Genomic DNA, 18,519 nt, shown 5'->3' with positions numbered 1-18,519 from the left:
ATCAGAACCGGTGGGTTGTTTCTCCTCCAGAATTCCAGCGAAATCTAGTTATCGGTCGAACAATGTGTTCATTCTACGCACCTCCTGCCGTGATATCCATTTATCGCAGTTCAATCTCGTCGTCCGTTTCTGAATATTTTCCTGAACGTACGTGCTCGGTCAGAGCTAGATGGGAACTGATATGAGCAGCGAGGAATGACGCTGAAAAAAAAGGGCACCGTCCAACGATTTATTCTCCTACTGCTCCTTTCTTTGCGAAAGGAGCTTTCTTTTGTTTTTGTGTGTGAATACGATGGCATAATAAAACGAGCGAAGCCCACTTCTCGCGCGACACGTGTCGTTTTGCCGCCTGCTCCGTCCATAACTCATCGGCAAACGGACTGCTTTCGTGTGCCTTTATTTTCTACTGTGTCCCCATTGCTGGCATCCGACTTGTGGGAATATTTTTCATCGTAAGGTTCCTGTGTAGCGTTTTGTAGCGAAGTATCAAATAACACTCGTTCACTATCATTCTTGATTAAGATAACAGTGTTTAATGTGGCTCTTCGAGCCGTATGTCTTACGTTTATAGCACTAATCAGTTATCACTGTCATAATATTTAACAGCGATTGACTTTTGAGCCTCTGTAGATGAAGCTCGGCTGCACTATACGTCCACTGATAAGGCACATCTAGGTGCTCTTTGGCATAAAACAAAGCGCGTCCTCATAAGTTAAACCCACGCTCTATTTGTGTGCAACTTCTGCCATAGTAAAATAAACAAGTCGAACAATGTGCGGAGCAGTAACACCAGTAGCAAACGCCAAGGTTCGGCCAACAATGAACACTGCGTAAAGCAACGTGACTCCCATGGACTAATCTCAGCTGAACACGTATGATATGCGTCGGCAAAACTTGCTTCGGCAGAACGAACTTAAGAAACGAAGACGAGCAAAGACTGACTGAGCACAAACTTTTAACTGAATCTTTTACTGCTGTACGTGTAAGGCATATTTAAGTGCCGCTTGTGAAAGCCAAGCCAGAGCGGTAAAACCACCGCTCCGGCGGTCTTCTCTCCTTTATCTTATGCTGCCAACGCTGAATTTCTTTCGCCTCTCATATTAATTATCCCCACTCGCAGCGTGCCCCGAAACGACTGCCTCATGAGGCAATGTGTTTGCAGCATTTGTGGCACTCTTTCTTGGTGTCTGGCTGGTGCACTGTTTCTGCTTATCAATTTTGTGAATTAGAACGCCTCATGCCAGCTGAGAATGGCGACCCCTACTCGGCACGTGGCGATGAAGAAATTATTACTAATATATTTGCATATAAATGATGTCAAAATAGAGGTTGCAATTTCAGTTAGGCTAGCACAAGCGGGATGGTGGTTAAAAAGATGGACTAACACGAGATCGTTAGAAAGGCACGTACAGTAGAGGCACCTATGTCGTCGTCATGATGACAATGATGATGATTAAGAGCCCTTGCACTCTCGGGTAAATGGGGGCAAGCGAAGCTTGGCATCTCACCTACTGCTTCTCTGTCTCTCTCTCTCTCTCCTTTTTTGCATTGAGCAATGCTTCCTTCTAACGTGAGATGCGAGAGACGCTGTGGCGTCTCTTGCATTTCGCCGCCAGTTTTGTTCGACTTTTGCGTATGTACTTTTCTACTGTGAGTACGAGTCGCCCGGTGAGACTCCCTCTGTGACTGCGACTGTGCTTTCGACGCCCTTCGGTGGTTTTTCGTGTCACGTGTTTCCTACCGCGAGGCCCGAACGCTACCATGGCAGAGTTTGCACCCCCCCTCCCCCCCCCCCCCATTCGCGCGTCCCTCGCAAGTACCATCGCCGCTCTTGTAGTGCGTCAGCTGCGTCCTTGGTGCCCACCAGCTACGAGGAGCTCCGACTCTGTCAGACCCTTCAAGCAAACTCTGCCACTATTGTGTCCTTGTCGCTCCTGTTGCCGCTGTGCTGCCGCGCTCAGCCGGATGGCACAATCTGTGCCTCTGCAACAGCCGACTTCACCCGACTCAAAGTTAGCCCCTCCAGTATGCTCTATGGGCCTCGACAGCTGGTATGGTGGCGCTGCGACGCTAGTACAACCAGCGCCGCCCGTAGCAGCCGCGCGCGTGAACCCGTCGCGACATGTTGCAGGCGGACGGCCTGTGCGAGCGGCGATGGCATCGCGGAGCGAGCAGCGCGTCTTGTTCTGCGGGTTCCGCAGGATTGAAAACCTGAATGAATACTTCAAACGAAGCAGTCTTCGTCGAGGCAGTGATCTATACGACGGCAACCACGTGTACGGCGTCAGAGAAGAGATTATATTTGCCAATGGGCCCACATTATCGGGAAATGTGTTGCCCAAATGAAGAACATAGAGTACGACGTGCGCCTACAGGTAAGCAATGTTTAATCAAGTTCAGTAACGTTTGTTGGCAGGCTAGTTGGGGATGCATAACAGCACGAAGAAGAGACACGAAGACCAGGCAGAAAACGGGACAGAGTGCTGCGTCGGGCAGCACTCTCAAACGGACAATAAACAGGCAGCACTCTGTCCCGTTTTCTGCCTGGTCTTCGTGTCTCTTCTTCGTGTTGTTATACCTACGAAGTTTAATCAAGATCTTGCATTATTTGCGTATAAGTAAAAATACCAATTGCCCCTATTAAGCAACGAGCTTCACCACTTTCTCGCTCGTTCTCGCTGTTCAACAGGCGTCTATTAATACTCGATGTTCGGACTACTTCTCTCGCTTTTAAAGCGCCCCTAAACCACTCAGACGTCGAAATTTAGTTGTGGTGTTGCAGTTATGCACGGGTCTACAAGGAACACGTAGCCGTGAGAATTTTTCGTAACGGTGCCGTAATAGCGGAGTTACACGTGTTTGATGATACAAAGGAGGCCCTCGCTCGTTTCGCTCTTTCCTTCGCTATGCTCCGTTCGTCGGCTAGTCTCTCTTCCTGGTTGAGCGCTCGTCGTCGCCGTGCGATGAGGAAGAGCAGCAAACGAGCGGTCAAACAGGTGTTGTAGATGAGAAGCAGTCGACATGTTGACGTCAAGGCGAACGTTGATGGGATAAGGAACGCCGAGAGGCACATGATAGGAGAAGGGAGTGTTCCTTGGAATTTGTGGGGCGCTCGCGGCTCGTAGCGCTGCCGCTTTTGGCATTGTTGATCTTGACGGCATTCCGACCTCGATGCGCGCGTTTACTTGAAATGTTAAAAAAAATATCGGAGGTAGTTTGGGGCCCTTAAGTGCGGAGCACTCCGCACTTCCTACACCTTTCACGTTGAGTGCAATTCCACGATTTTTTATGCCCTCAGGTTCGTTCGGGCTATTCAGTGATCTCTACACATTTATTTTTTAGTTGTCTTCACAACCAAGACACATCGTGGCAGCCAGCTGCACGTGTAAGGCTGGGTGCCGAGGGTGGTGCAAGCACGCCGCGGCCTTGGCTGTATTTGTAAACAAGCGGGAACACACATCGTGCACCGACCTACCATGTGCCTGGCTGGGGCCGCCAGCGCGTCCGCTCCTTGACACGAAGAAGAAGATCAAGGACCTCTTTCCAGGTAAAATATTGAATGCACCGTGGTACGCGCTTCAATAACATGTTACTATCGCCCGCCCAGGTCGCCCTTTGCCAACGCCGACACTTAAGCCGTTGTGCGCGACGGTAATGCTTGCCCAGTTTCCGGATTTGAGGTGCTCTCTGAGGCAGATCCTGGATGCCGAGGATTGCTCAGAGAATGAAAGCGGTACTATGGATACCGCTCCTATCGGGGATGGGACTAGACACACAGATCCCGAGCTCATAAGAGAAATCCTTGAACAGGAGCGCAGTATTTACCACATGATGGAAGTGGAAAGCACACTTCCTTTGAAAATTCGAGCCCGCAACATGTTGGCCCCCTTGACAAGCCATGAAAGGGTGTTTTATGAGACAGCTGTTCGTAAAAGCATTGCTGAAATCTTGGATATTGAGCTCCAGACTAGGGGTCAATCAAAAGTTCAAAGGTTTGTTATGAGTAGTGTAAATGGCCACTTGTCTGGCCTGGCATATTACTGTTCAGTGTTTTACCCTTTATACCATACTGCTCATTGCAGGTGGCACAAGGAGCGGCGCCTCCGTATCCCTAGTTCATCTGCTCACAGAATCAAAACACGGGAAGGAGAATTTGACAGCCTTGCAGAGTCACTTCTTACATCACGTCCGTTTTCAACTGCGGCCACTTGCTATGGTAAACCATCCGCCATATGCCATACTAACCATGTTAAAAATCTTCCACCAGTGTTGCTGTTATTACTTATGTATGTTTCATTCATTGTATTGTTTACAATACAAGCGTTATGAACAGAAATTCACAATACATAATACCAATATCTAAACCCGTTATGTTTCAGGAAAGAACAAGGAAGATGAAGCAAGGCGAGAGCTTGCTATGGCCTTACAGGCTCCAGTTTTTCAGGTAAAATCACAACTGCAAAATTTTTCACCATTTACTGATTCAATTCTCATCAGCAGGTTGGACTGGTTGTGCACCCCCAGCAGCCCTGGCTCTGCTGCAGTCCGGACGGAATCATAATGGCTGATGGTACAGCCCGGGCAGTGGAGATAAAGTGCCCTTTCTCGTTGAGAAATCGAGAACTGCTTGACGCAGAAAACATGATCTGCCACGTTAAATACATTCACTATGTTAACGGCAGGCTAGCACTAAAGAAGAATCACCCGTACTACACACAAATTATGGTTGTGCTGTACATCTTAAACCTTGAAGAAGCATTGCTATTTGTTTACTCAAAACAACAGAAAATAAGCGTAATAATTGAAAGGGATGAGAAGTTTCTGAGCGAATACATCCCTAAGCTAGAGTGGTTCTATTTCAAGCACATGTTAAGCCGGCTCTCAAAATTGCCTTAAGTGAATTCATGTGTTTAGATGCTAATTACTACAAGTGTCGACACATACGAACATGCTTATTTGCAAAAAAAAGTCATAACTTGGCTTATTTTGATACAGTGAGCCTTGAACACTTGTATATAAAAAAAGACTAAGTTTCATGGAGACACTAAAAGCAAAAATTAAGTTGACGAGTATTGCTGAAATAGCATTCCGGGAACCTCTTAGTGCTTGTTTTGTGCCAAGGAAATGTGTAGCTTGAAATGTAATCAAGTTTTAGCTGTCCGTACACCGCTGGCACACTTAAAACCTCCCGCCTCGAAAAGGCCTTGTGGCATAGCATTTTCCTTGCCCGCCCTTTATTGCCTGACAGTCGGCACTGCGGTTTCTGGAATGATAACGGAACTGCCACTGAGACATGACCGCGACAACAGAGCACGGCCAAGTGAAAACTGAACTTTTGGACCATCCACGTTGTTAGCTATGGTAATGCGAAGAACTTCTTTCAACAAATGCAACAAAAATGCACAAGCTGCACTTTATTAGACTGTGATGCACTGGAATGTTCCTTCTAGTCATGGGCAGTTTGAGTACTAGTGATTAATTGTACTTAGGACCTTCTAGGTCATCGGGCTTTTGTTCCAGCATGTCCCACTGGTGAGGCATATTGTGTCCTACATTTACCTTACTTCTCGATTAGTCAAGCGTTGATGTGCATTATATTTACATTTTAAACATTCTCAAGCATTGACCTCTCACTCTAGCACAAATTGTTGTTTGCCTTTAATGTCCCTTTAAACAAGATAACTCAGGGAACCACTAAGTGGGATCAAGGAAAAGTGTAATAGTTGTATTTATTGTATAAAATTTCATTTTATTCAACACGTATGCAACATGGTCTTGCAGAGTGATTTCAACAACACACAAATGCTAATAGGCACATTCCACAGAACAACAAAAAACAATGTAAGAAGAGCAGTAGACAGAGAGTCAATCAACAAAGTGTACATAAAGAAAAGTGTGTGCCATTGCTTACTGAAGCCAGCGTTGAACTGCATCATACCAGCAACTTCTTCTGGAATGCATACGTTTCGCCAAGGACTTCAGGCTGAGAAACAAATGCAGATCAATATGAAAGGACATTTTGTGCTCTGACTCATTCTGTATTGCATGTGCTTATGCTTCGATTGGGCGAGCATATTTTTTAACTGAGCCCAGCAGGTCTCCCCTGCAGGGCTGTTGATATTGTAAATAATGTTCATCTATTAATTCAGTGTATTTATATCAAATATATATAGTACATATATATGTTGTTTAATTCCTGAAATGCAGCTGTGTTTTCTTGGTGTTTAATTAGCCAGAGTGTGTATGGGTGTACCTATAGATCAGAATACAAGTTTTGTGTTCTCGCAACTCTCAAGTCTGAATCCATCTTTGGATCACTAGTAGCATTCGCTGGCACACCAAAAGGACTCTGGTTGGGACTCTGGTATGTGCTTTCATGGGTCGTTCGGGGGACAGATACACGAGTAAGACAACTTTATCCTGCAAATTGATGGCCTATGTCACTGGAGTTCACGCAATGGCCAATATTCAGGATTTGCAACACACAGGATGGGCAAATGGTGCACTTTATCCAAGAAATATTATTTGTGGTAACAAATGGTTCCAAGCAAACATTGTTTAGGAGCCCTTATGTGGCTCTTCACTGTCACGCTTTGTTCACTGAAAATTGGCGCCTGAAGGTTAGCAAGGATACAACACATGCGCATAATATCACCCATGCGAGGAATCAGGTCAACAGGAATTCTTGTATTTAACACATTAAACATCTTCACACGTTGAATTACTCTCTCAACATGTATGCGCACCTGAGCAACATTATATGTCTCCAATAATTCCTCATGAGTGAACTGCACATTTCCTTTTGAAAATGGTGGCAAAACCAGAATCCCTTTCTGGCCTTCAGTTGGTGCTTTAATACCTGGAAAGCCCTTATCTGCTAACACAATATCGCCAGGTTCTATCCTGTCAAGAAATCCAGACTCTAGTGTGATGCGTGTGTCAGATGTACGGCCACCATACGCATCTGACAAGAATGTCACAACACCGTTTGGCAGAATTCCTATCAAAAACTTCAATGTATAACAACCCTTATAGTGTGAAAACAGGGCCCTTTTTTGTTCTACAGTAGGTGGCTCTTCAGTACGTATCTCTGTGCAGTCTATAATATATCGGCATCGAGGATAGTGTAACTTAAAACATGCTGGCATTGATGCTTGGACAGCAGAAAGAGACGGCTCTGGTATGCATTCCTTCATTGCAGTCAACAAGTTGCTCAATACGGAAAAAAAAATACGGCTAACCCCAGTGCGGTGCAAACCGAAAAGTGCTCCAAGGCTTGCGAATGAAATACCAAGCTTTAGTTTCATGAGGAAGATCACCAGCTTCTGTGAAACTGGTATGTCAACCCGCCGAACATGTATGGGTGAAAGCACAAATGTCAGCAAAGCAAATACATTACTGCTAACACCACAAAGTTCCCTGAAGGCATCTGTCCGATCAATAAGAGAGTTGTACCCAAGGAATACACAGCTACGCTCTTCCAATCCTGTGCTTGTCGTTGTTGTAGCTGGCGTTGCCTGCACAGCTGTATGTGTCATGTTTGAATGGCACACCTGCGTACTTGCTGAGCCTCCTGATGACACGGAAAGGAAAAGACTGCAAGGACCACTGGTTTGACTTCCTTCTGTTTGAGTTGTCTGGAAGTGTCAAACATGTTTTAGTGGTTACATTACACGCAAAGAATTGTGATAAAGTTTCTGTAGAGTACACAAGGATAACCAGCCACAATTAAAATGCAGAACTGCAGCAAAAATCATGCTCACATGATAAATAGAGCACTACTAACTGTGCGAGTACAACTGGAAACTGTGCAGTTGCTTCATGATTATCAATGTCAATTATTCGTGCCCTGCAAGTGGTTAATGTCTTACATCGCGCTCTAAATGTGATGAAGTAATCCGAGCAGGGATTAATGTTTCGATTATGGAAAGCCAGAGTAGGAAGTTATTTCGGCCTCTCGTACTTCCATGGTCAACTGTGTTACATTTCGTGCACTGAATGTGAAGTCGTTGTGCCCCTTATCACTGCGTGTATCATCAGCCTTGGAAGCATTGGAAGGCAGAGATTGCTGTTGCAACCAGCTTCACACGCGACTTGACTCTGGAGATTGACTTTTGTCACCATGATCTTACACGAACGATACTAAAGATCGACCTTAAATGGGCACTAAAAAGAAACAATAAATCGATTTAGATTTATAAATTGTACTTTGAGAACTATAATGTCGTTAATTTCACCATCATAGGTCTATTAATAAAGGATAAAAATGAAGTTCAACGTTTCATTTCTAAATTTCGTGCCAAAATCTCCACGCGTGACGTCACGAATTTCATAACGTATTTATCGTATTTTGGCGCCATTGGCTCAACAAAATTTCCTCAAAGTTGGTGTGTTAACTCTATGGCCCTCTCAGAGGACAGTGTACTTTATTTTTACCGTTAAGGAACTACGTAGGCCCTAGTAGGCGCCATCAAATTATGTGACGTCACGGCGAATGGTGCGGAAACTTCAAAGTGGCGTCGCCACCCACATTTTCTTTTTGTGCGATTTCTCGCTTACTAAGCGTCTTCTCGCAGCAAGCGTGGTGTTTTTGGTATCGTGGAAGAGTAGTTTACTAATACGAGAAAAATCATTTTGCTCTTTAGTGTCCCTTTAAAAGCACCATTGCTGTTATTGTGTTAGCCGTTACAATTGTGTATTGGCGTAACAAACCTTGCACTTCATTACAGCGACAAAAGTGCTGCATGGGAAATAACAGCACCAACCCGACTAAGCATAGCACAATGATATGACATGAACTCAACGCGGAACACAATTTAACCACGATATGCTTCTCACTAATGCAAACAGTTTTTTCAGACGCATTGTGATAATTTCTATCGTAGCTAAACATGTCCATATTTTATAGCAGTCATTGCTGCAAATCCAACTGATTCTGCTACATGCTACGACTGGTGCTATATGCTCACACATTCATGCACTGGTGAACGTAGAACGTTTCACCCATTACGTCCTATCGCACAGTTGTAAGCTTCACTCAAGGTACCCCTAGTGTACCCGTTGAAAACACTGAGCTTACCACAGATGCAAAGGCAATGTGCTCCTCGTCGCCAGCAACGCGCTCCTCGGTGCCACCAAGAATGAACTCTTCTTGCGGTGAAGCTTCACCTGGTGTTTCAGTGTGTACGGGTGGCTTTCCCGCAGCTGCAGATCCACGTCGTTCAAGTCTGGAATGGTACAATATAAACATCGTACAATGATTTTGTAAGGGTGTGTACAGGTTCTTGAAACAAGCAAAAGCCTTTGAAAATTAAAAGCATGTTTTTAAGGCACTTACAATCATGTAATTGTTTCCTTTTATCGAAAACCCTTTCATTTCTTGCTAAATGCTGTCTGATATTCACTATGTGACCTGCTTTCTACGGTATAAAAGCATTCATCTGGCAAATGCTCGATTTTTAAACGAATACACTATCGTGAGTGTACATGTCCCACTTCGTATCATTTGCATGGAATTCAAAACCACACCGTCATTGGAGCAAGAAACATGTATGGGAACTTTGTGATGGGTCTTTGCTGTTTAGGCATCTCTGGAGTGTGCAACTGCGAAAATAAAATTGCGTGACCCCGTAAAAGCTTTTTTTTCCTCCGTAATGCACACATGCCTTTAGAAAATAGAGCTCGCTTAGATCACAGGTTTCTACACAACCCAACCAGAGCCGTATTTTAACTTAAAAAAAAAAACTCGCACGGTTCCCTTCGCATTCACCTATGATGACTCGAAGGCGAAAGCAGTCAATATATTGGTCCTGCCCCACCTCCCTCCGCAAGCTTCTTGCGCCTGGTGTGGTTTTGCGCTGCCTCCAGGATCGGAGGCACTTACCTAGTTTTGCACTGCTTCGGTGACCGGCCCACCTTTGACTAAGCTACGATGTCATGCGATGACGGCATCATGTGACGTTACGTCACTCCAGAATTTGTGACGTCACCATGACGTCATCACGTGATGATTTCTTGCATCAGGGGCGTAGCCAGAAATTTTTTTCGGGGGGAGTTCAATCATACTTTATGTACGTTCGTGCGTGCATTTGTATGTGTGCGTGTATATATACGCAGGCAAAATTAAAAATTTCGGGGGTTTGAACCCCCCCAACCCCCCCCCCCTTGGCTACGCCCCTGTCTTGGATCACTCGTCCTGTGCCCGACGCCGCGGGACGCCGACAGAGAATTTTCGCGTTTGATGAGGCGTCTAAGGCTTTCGCCTTAACTGCATTTCACCCGAGCCGTAGTGCAGGAATGCTGGTACGTGCATGCTACCCCATCAGGTCATTTATTGTGCATCCAGTGTGCTGCTAGCTCGACTGTTTTTGCATTGCCAAGCCATGGGATGGTGGCCACCGCGCATATTTTTCTTCATTTGTACTACTTTCATTGAACCCGCTAGGCCGATTGACTGATTAGCGTGATGACGGCGAGGAGATGAGTAGGCAAACGAGGAGCGCAGAAAAAAAAGAGCAAAATGAAAATCATGCCTGTAAATCTAGTCTTCGAACATTCGTACTCACCGCTGATATCTTTCAAGCTTCGTAGCAGGTATCACACCATCGCCTTTCCCATAGCACTCGGGAAAAATTGTCGGAATGTATGCAGGGTGTTGTGCTACTGAACTTCTCTCGTTACCCACGAAGTGGGCGCTGCATATGCGAGTTTGGTTCTTCACAGGCTGCCAAAGGCCTCCATCAGGGCTAAAGAGGCAGAGTTGATGACCACAATCAGCAAATATGCCCAATGATAGCAAAGAAAGCACAGAAAATGATGGAAGAGCGTCTGTTTACCTCGCACGTCGCACCGCCCTGATCCAGCGCTCCCGTCGCTCGGTTTCGTAGGGCCTCCAAGGAAATCCATAGAACTTTATCTTCGGCAGCTTTCCCGCAGTGTTTCTGTAGCTGTTGTGACAGCCATACACACAACAGTACACAGTTCCAGCCCTTCTTGGCCGCGATTTACCTTCGTCCTTTCGAGCGGCCATGCTTGCGACCGTACGCGCCTGCTCTCGACGCGACTGGCTAGTAGCGCGCCGCGTTCGTGGGTGGCGCCACTTGTTCAGTCGAAACTGCAGCGCACCAGGCCCATTGACCCCAGCGCTTGCCCGCTGCCTGCGGTCACCCCGGATGAGCAAATGTACTACACTAGCTCTCGCAGGCGAGGCCGCGATGATGAGGGGAGCGACTGCGACGCTCCACGTAAGCATGTGCAGCCAGAACATAACCCATCGCGGCCGGAGACTCATGGTGGCTGCGACGCGCTGCCGCGTCCCGCACAGCTTTCAGCAACCGTTGGTGGAATGTTACAGCCGAGCATGGCTGCTCCGACGCCAAAACTTCCTCAACACTCCGCCACGGCTTTTCTGAAGGAAACCGCGCAGCTAATGACGGTTAACTCTGTTAGGAAGAAGAAGGGCAAGTCCAAGCGCCGGAGGGCTCCTTCTACTCCACAGCTCCCCGAGAAGCCTGCAATCAACGACTCAGACACTGAAACCGCGTCGCAATCTCCGTGCCCAAAGGAGGTCCCTCGAAGTGCCAACGGAACAGCTAGTTCTCAACCGCACGCCAGCGATCCTGCACCTGAGGATTTCACGCTGGCTTCCTCACTGGGCGTTCGTCGACGTGCAAGGGCCCTTGCCTCGTCTCCTGTGCTCCCCGCTGACCCAGCCGTAGCAGGCACAGTTTTATTCAAGCCGTCAGCACCGAACGGTGCCTTCATGCAGAGTTCGCCTCTGGCGCTGGCGTCTGCGTTATCGTCGCGCCCCAGCGTCATGAAAGTGCGAGTCAACAGCCGCCAAAATATCGTGGCAGCCGATGTGTCCTCACGGGAATGCATCGAGGAGCTTCTTGGTGTCACGGAGCTCTGCGGCATCCCGGTGTCCGCCCGACTTCCCGCTGACCGAGGATACAGCACGGGGTACCTGCATAGTGTGGAGGGCGATCTTACGGACGACGAGCTATTGCAGTCCATTCAGTCGAGCGTCCCCTTGGTATCTGCTGCCCGCAACGGGTACACAGTGACGCTTCGATTTGCTGGCGCTGTTCCGCCGGATCATGTCAGTCTCTACAAGCTGGGGTGTCGCGTGCGTCCTGCCAGGCCGCGTCCACTGTAATGCCTGCAGTGTGGCCGCCTTGGACATGCAACAGCGACCTGCAGGCGAGCTAACTGCTGCCTACGCTGCGGCCGTAGCCATCCCTCTACAGAGAGCTGCAGCGCCAGACCTCGTTGTGTCCACTGCGGACACAACCACCCTGCAAACACTCCTACCTGTCGTAAATGGCAAGAGGAACGCAAGGTGGCGACCATCACGGCCTCCTCCACGGTCCCACTTTGAAGGCGCGCTGTGCGAGCCATGGTACAGGAAGCGAATCACTCGCAGCTTCCGACGCCTCCTGCTAGCGCAGCCACCCGCACGTATGCTCAGGCCGTCTCCGGCACACCGCCTCCTGCACCAACAGCTGTTCCTCAACCGGTTGATGCCTGGAAGGTAACAGCACACAGCGCTGTGTGTTGTTACCTTCCTCTGTCCTTGTCAGTTGCGCTGTTCGTATATTCAGTTATGACCTACCAGCTTGCCCAAGTTTCCACGCTTCATTCCCCTGTTAGCCCTGCTATGAAGCAATCTGCTGCGCCCATGGCACAACTCCGGGATGATCCGCGGGACGCCATCATCGCCTCGCTGCAGCTCACAGTGCGGGCCGTCGGCGAGCTGCTCCCATCAGACAGTCCACTGAAAGCCTTCTGCCTTCAAGCCGGTGGTTTGCAGAACACTCCCAGCCATCATGGCTAGTCCTCAAGGGCCCAGCCGCCGCCCACGCGTTCTCTAGTAGAACATCAACAGGCTGCCGCAGCGGCATTCTGAACTGAAAGAACGCTTGCTGCAGGACGAGTTCGATGTGCTTGCCCTGCAGGAAGTGTACATCACCAGCGAGTCTCTACGGCTACCTGGGTATGTTGGCTACCGTAGTACCACATCCTGCACTGTCTCCGGGTGTTCCGATGTACCAGTGCTGGGCAGTATCGAAGATACATGTATCTTAGATACTATCTTAGATACTCACTGAGTATCTTGTATCTGTATCGCGATACGTCCCGCAAAACGAGTATCTGTATCTGTATTTCCAATATATTCAATAATGTATCGAGTATCGTAAGCTACAAGATACTTCTATAGAAATACCACCGAACGAAACAGGAAACATCGGCTGCACTCCGCTTCTCAAGCTGATACTGAATCCACCAGAATAAAGCTAGACGACAGTGTCATTCTTTTATTTTTACGCCTGGGGCATGCTTCAGAGAACACACGCTATTAGGTCTACGCGTCCCCATTGGTGGAGCAGTCACGTGATGGCACTCGGGCCATCTCGACAAAAACTAGCGCGCGAAAGTCTACGCGCATCCGACCTTTTGTTTTGTCGATGTTTGCTTTCTTTTTAGTTGTGTCAGTGTTATGACATTTGTTCGTAGCCACGGTACTGTGTTGCGTACTCCAATGCATGCGGCGTCTTCCGCTCAAATTATGATGCCGCTATAGTGTCGCTATCGAAGTTTTTCTCGCGTTGTGCTTCGTTTGCAGTCTCAAGAATGCAAGAATGGGGTTGCTTTGCGTCTCGGCTCCTTTCACACATCAGCTATTTGCGATATCTCGTAGATGTAAGCATCAATTACATACGATGAGATTCACTTATATACAAATGAGATAACAACCGTCGCACCCCCGTTGTCGATGCTAGATGCAATAGAACAAGCATTTATTTAACAGAAGATATTGTCACGTGGTCGTGACGTCGATGAAGGCAGCAGTCAGCACGTCACAGATGCAACTCTTTATTTGGCCGAACTTGAGGCCGGGAAACTGAAAGGCGAACTACAGCAATAGACTGATAGCTTAGAATAACAGAGAGCTGAGCTAGTTGGTAAGTATTCATTCTAAAAAGACAGGGCGTGCAAACAAGGACATAAGAAAGAAGTCAGGACACCACAAACGCCGACTAACAACTGAAGAGACGCACAGCGGCTGAAAAGGCACGAAAACTTATCTGCGCATGCCTATGCAACAGGCGAACCTATCAATCCGGCACGCGTGGCGGTCTACGTTGAAGACAACTGTTAAGGCATTTGATTTCATCTTTATGCAAGTTAATCGACGGCTGGCTCACGCATGCGCTACCACTATTCTCGATATGCCATGCTTCAATCATCAGGCGCGTTTCTTCATTTCTATGACGGTACAACACTGCGCATTCATCGAATTTTGGCGTGCATTTACAATCTCGACAATGTAACGATAGATTAGAAGGTGATTAGAAGGTTAGCGATCTCTTATGTTCCAACAATCTCTGGTTAATGCATCGGCCCGTTTGTCCTACGTAGAAGCACTCGAAGGTTGTAAAAAACGGTATCGCCATGTCTTGCCTTAAATCAGCCCTCACCAAGTCGTGTGAGCACAAAATGAGTGATAGCTTTAACGCACAGGTTACGCGTCTTTTAGATGTAGGGTATCCTCGTGATGCAGTGGCCACGTTCGCTGAACGTTTAAAGAAGTTTATTGAGTTAAGTCCGAGCATGGTTGCAGAAAGCGATAGGAAGAAACGTGTCGTAGGTATACCGTACATTCATCGCGTGTCTCACAGGCTAAAGAAAGTAGGAAGTAGATACGGCGTTAATGTTGTTTTCACGGCTGCCAATAAGCTAGGTAAGATTTGTGCCGCTGTGCAGAAGAAGAATGAGCGAGTAAAAGACAAGAAGCGGACCGATATTTGTTTCGTAGAACACACCAACAAATTCACTGATTGCCGTACGAGTGTGGTGTATAAGGTCCCTTTCAGCTGCGGCCGCTTCTACGTAGGACAAACGGGCCGATGCATTAACCAGAGATTGTTGGAACATAAGAGATCGCTAACAGGAGGCTCACCTTCTCATCTATCGTCACATTGTCGAGATTGTAAGTGCACGCCAAAATTCGATGAATGCGCAGTGTTGTACCGTCATAGAAATGAAGAAACGCGCCTGATGATTGAAGCATGGCATATCGAGAATAGTGGTAGCGCATGCGTGAGCCAGCCGTCGATTAACTTGCATAAAGATGAAATCAAATGCCTTAACAGTTATCTTCAACGTAGACCGCCACGCGTGCCGGATTGATAGGTTCGCCTGTTGCATAGGCATGCGCAGATAAGTTTTCATGCCTTCTTTCTTTTCAGCCGCTGTGCGTCTCTTCAGTTGTTAGTCGGCGTTTGTGGTGTCCTGACTTCTTTCTTGTGTCCTTGTTTGCACGCCCTGTCTTTTTAGAATGAAGACTGATAGCGGCGAGCAGAGCGTCGACCGTCGATCAACTGACAAGCGGTGAAGCGCGTCGGTATTTATACATGTGCCGTCGAATATTCCAGCGTTATCGCTGGTTGTCGCGCAAGTTCTAGAATAAGCCCGAGTGTTCGCGTCTTGCGCGCAATCTTAACAAAACGATCTACAATAATCGCGAAGCTTCTCGAACAATGAGGCGCAGTTTGCGCTGAGCGTTGCTGACAGTCTTTGTGGGCGAAAACCGAATGCAGCAAAAGTGATAATAAGAAACGCACGTGGCAATGCCCCCCCCTCTGAAAAAGCATCGTCCCGGTGCTTAAAACAGAACACGCGGGGGTGCCCAATGCATGCAACAAGAAATAACAACATTAAAGCAAGAAAGTACAATAAACAATAAGTAAAAGTACAGTCCTCAGATTCACTAACGCGCGTAATATGGCTTGAGGCGCACGACATGGACGACTTCAGGTCGCGCACGGCGCCGCTGAGAGTTCGTAATGCCGTCAGGGACAACCTCGTAGTCGAGTGTGCCGAGGCGTCTAAGTACCCTGTACGGTCCGAAGTATCGTCGGAGAAGCTTCTCACTAAGTCCCCGTCGGCGTATTGGCGTCCATACCCATATACGGTCACCGGGTTGGTATTCCATGTGGCGTCGTCGAAGGTTGTAGCGGCGGCTGTCAGCCGTCAATGTCAGCCGACATTGTCAGCCGACATTGACAAAATATGTCAGCCGACATATTTGCAATAAACGAAGTCACCGTTAACCGTCGGTTCGTGGTGAAGTCTAGCATTTCAGTGATGTAGGCGGTAGCTTCTAGTATTCAATCCTCGGTGGATATACGCAGCATTTTTTACGCTGAAGCTTTCAGCGAGCATTACCTTGGGGCGTTTTCAATACTCGTTATTTGCCAGCGCTTCTTTTTTCGTGTTTTGAACGTTCCAGGAACACGAACCGCGCGTTGCTCGTGTGGTTTATTGCGCGCCGGCAACATGTTGAGATGCTGAGACGATGTCGCTACGGCGGCACACTACAGCTGAACTCTCTGAGTACGCCGTGTTCAACTCCCAACGAAAAAACATCTCACGCAAAGTTGCATTCTTTAAATATTATACTGTGCATTAAACAATTGCAGAAAAGAAACGTTGAAAGCACTTTCAACACGTCTTATATTTCAAGTAGCCACAGCCAAGCCTCGGGTCGCTCTGCGCTTGTACGTATACGCTCACTCCTGTGTTGCGAGACATTCGTAACACCAACGGCCTGTGGAACAATGACGCCACAGGCAAGTGTTTCTTCAGTTATTGAACGCATCAGATTCTACGTCACCAAACGCGATACTATCGCCTTTCGCGATCGTATGAGGATACGGGCCCTGTGTAGCTAGCGGTGTTCCAAAAAACCCTCCTCACCGCCAGCTGGCGCGTGCGCACCAGAAAAATAATAAACAAAATAAATTTTCTTTTCGAGGCTGGGGTTTGAAACCGGGTCCCCGTGGTCCGAAAGCGAGCGCCTTGAACACTATAGGCCAGGCGCCCATGCTTGCCCAAGGAGAACTGAACTGAAGCGTGCGCATACGTGCTGCCTACGGTGCAAAAAAAAAAAAAAAGAAAAAGAAAAAGAAAGAAAAAAAAAACTGGGAAGCAGTACATTTTCTGTGGGCGCTTCATTGCAATATTTCGGGTTGCCGGACTAAAAGCGATCTGCTGGACAACGCGCGAGGTATATATCACGAATTGCACATTTCAGGAAAATTACGACTCTGAGAAAATTGAATTCCAACACCGCGGTTTTATGATCGCGTGATTGTCCTTTCGTTCGGCCGTTCTATACAGGCTGATGAATGGTGGAACGAATATGACGGCGATTCCGCCCGAAAACAGCATTCCGGGGACGACCGCTACCTAGAAAGAAAGAAAGAAAGAAAGAAAGAAAGAAAGAAAGAAAGAAAGAAAGAAAGAAAGAAAGAAAGAAAGAAAGAAAGAAAGAAAGAAAGAAAGAAAGAAGAAAGAAAGGCAGTACGTCAGGCACGCGTATACGCCAAGCTTCGCTTGACCCCGATACGCTGAACGGGGAAAGGCACCTTAGCTTTATTTATTGTCCCTTTGGCGAGCGCCAGCTGCAGAGGTCGATCACCAGATACACAGGGCCATCACCAGCTACACAGGTCGGTCAATACAAGCTTGGTTTGAATAAATGTCGTCAAGGAAAAGCTGGTGTCACCACGCCTTGCGTTCATTTTCATACGTCTCTCGACCCACGGCGGTGACCAGTACCGTATCCGGGGCAACTGACGACGTTGCTAGGGAAACGAATATGGTAAAAGAGAAAGCGTTATACATAAATAAACAAACCAAAAAGCTTCGTTGGTCTTCCACCTTCATATAGTGTAAAGGCTCTGATTTTTTTTTTTTTTTTTCGGCGCTGCGATGGGCGACGCCGTCAAATAGTGACAGCCATAATCCGACAGGCGGTATCCATCGCGTTCCAACTCCTCCTTTCATTTTTTTGTCTTGTTCCTACGTCACCGCTATCAACGCATGCACTTAGCACTAAATATAAGGCGGGTCTTTCTATATTAAAGCAGCCGTTGCAGTCCAGCGCTTGTGTGTGTCTTCTTTATGCGTGCGTAACGCCTCTTTCGTGCGCTGCTTCGTCAGTGTCAAGATATCTTCATCAAACTTGGAAACGGAAACACCGATACCGCGTTTCGGTTTGAAATAGCTGGATCCGCGTAGTTCTTGTGTCCGGTCGCCCGTAATCGCACCGCTTACTGCTGGGCGGTCATACTTTACGCCCCGTTCTCGAAGCATCAAGGAGAGCCCATCGTCGATCTGTTGTCCTCACTTTTCCTCCTTCCTTTGCTCCTCGCCGCGCGCACGTTCGACGTGACGCTTGCAGCGCGGATAATACCTGCAGCGCAGTAGTCAAGGCGACGTCCCACATGTTGGCTACGCTATGCACGACCGTTTTCTCCATCGCTACTTCCGCAGCAGCGTCTCCCAGGCGTGTCTCTGATATAAGGCGTGCTGTTAGGAACATGCTGACAGGGACGGCTTAGCGGCGGTGCAGTCGCCTGTCGTTGCCACCAACCAGTCGTAGCAAGTACGAAAAGCGCAAGAAAATAATAGCGCGACAGGGCGCGCGCGTTGTCAGTCGCGAAAGAAAAC

General features: G+C 47.7%; 1 protein-coding gene across 1 annotated transcript; it reads right to left on the bottom strand.

Annotated features, from left to right (window-relative positions):
- Positions 1-5,766: 5,766 nt before the first annotated feature.
- LOC119392748 (uncharacterized) lies at positions 5,767-11,127 on the bottom strand. The gene is made up of 4 exons (XM_037659706.2): positions 10,836-11,127; positions 10,566-10,745; positions 9,080-9,227; positions 5,767-7,637 (listed from the first exon to the last, which is right to left on the bottom strand). The coding sequence occupies exons 1-4, from the start codon at positions 11,027-11,029 to the stop codon at positions 6,522-6,524; spliced, it is 1,638 nt and encodes a 545-aa protein (XP_037515634.1). The 5' UTR covers positions 11,030-11,127; the 3' UTR covers positions 5,767-6,521.
- Positions 11,128-18,519: the final 7,392 nt, after the last annotated feature.

This window comes from Rhipicephalus sanguineus, chromosome 5 (genome assembly GCF_013339695.2).
Source record: "Rhipicephalus sanguineus isolate Rsan-2018 chromosome 5, BIME_Rsan_1.4, whole genome shotgun sequence".
Classification (NCBI taxonomy): Eukaryota; Metazoa; Arthropoda; class Arachnida; order Ixodida; family Ixodidae; genus Rhipicephalus; species Rhipicephalus sanguineus.
This window is presented reverse-complemented; position numbering and strand designations above follow the sequence as displayed.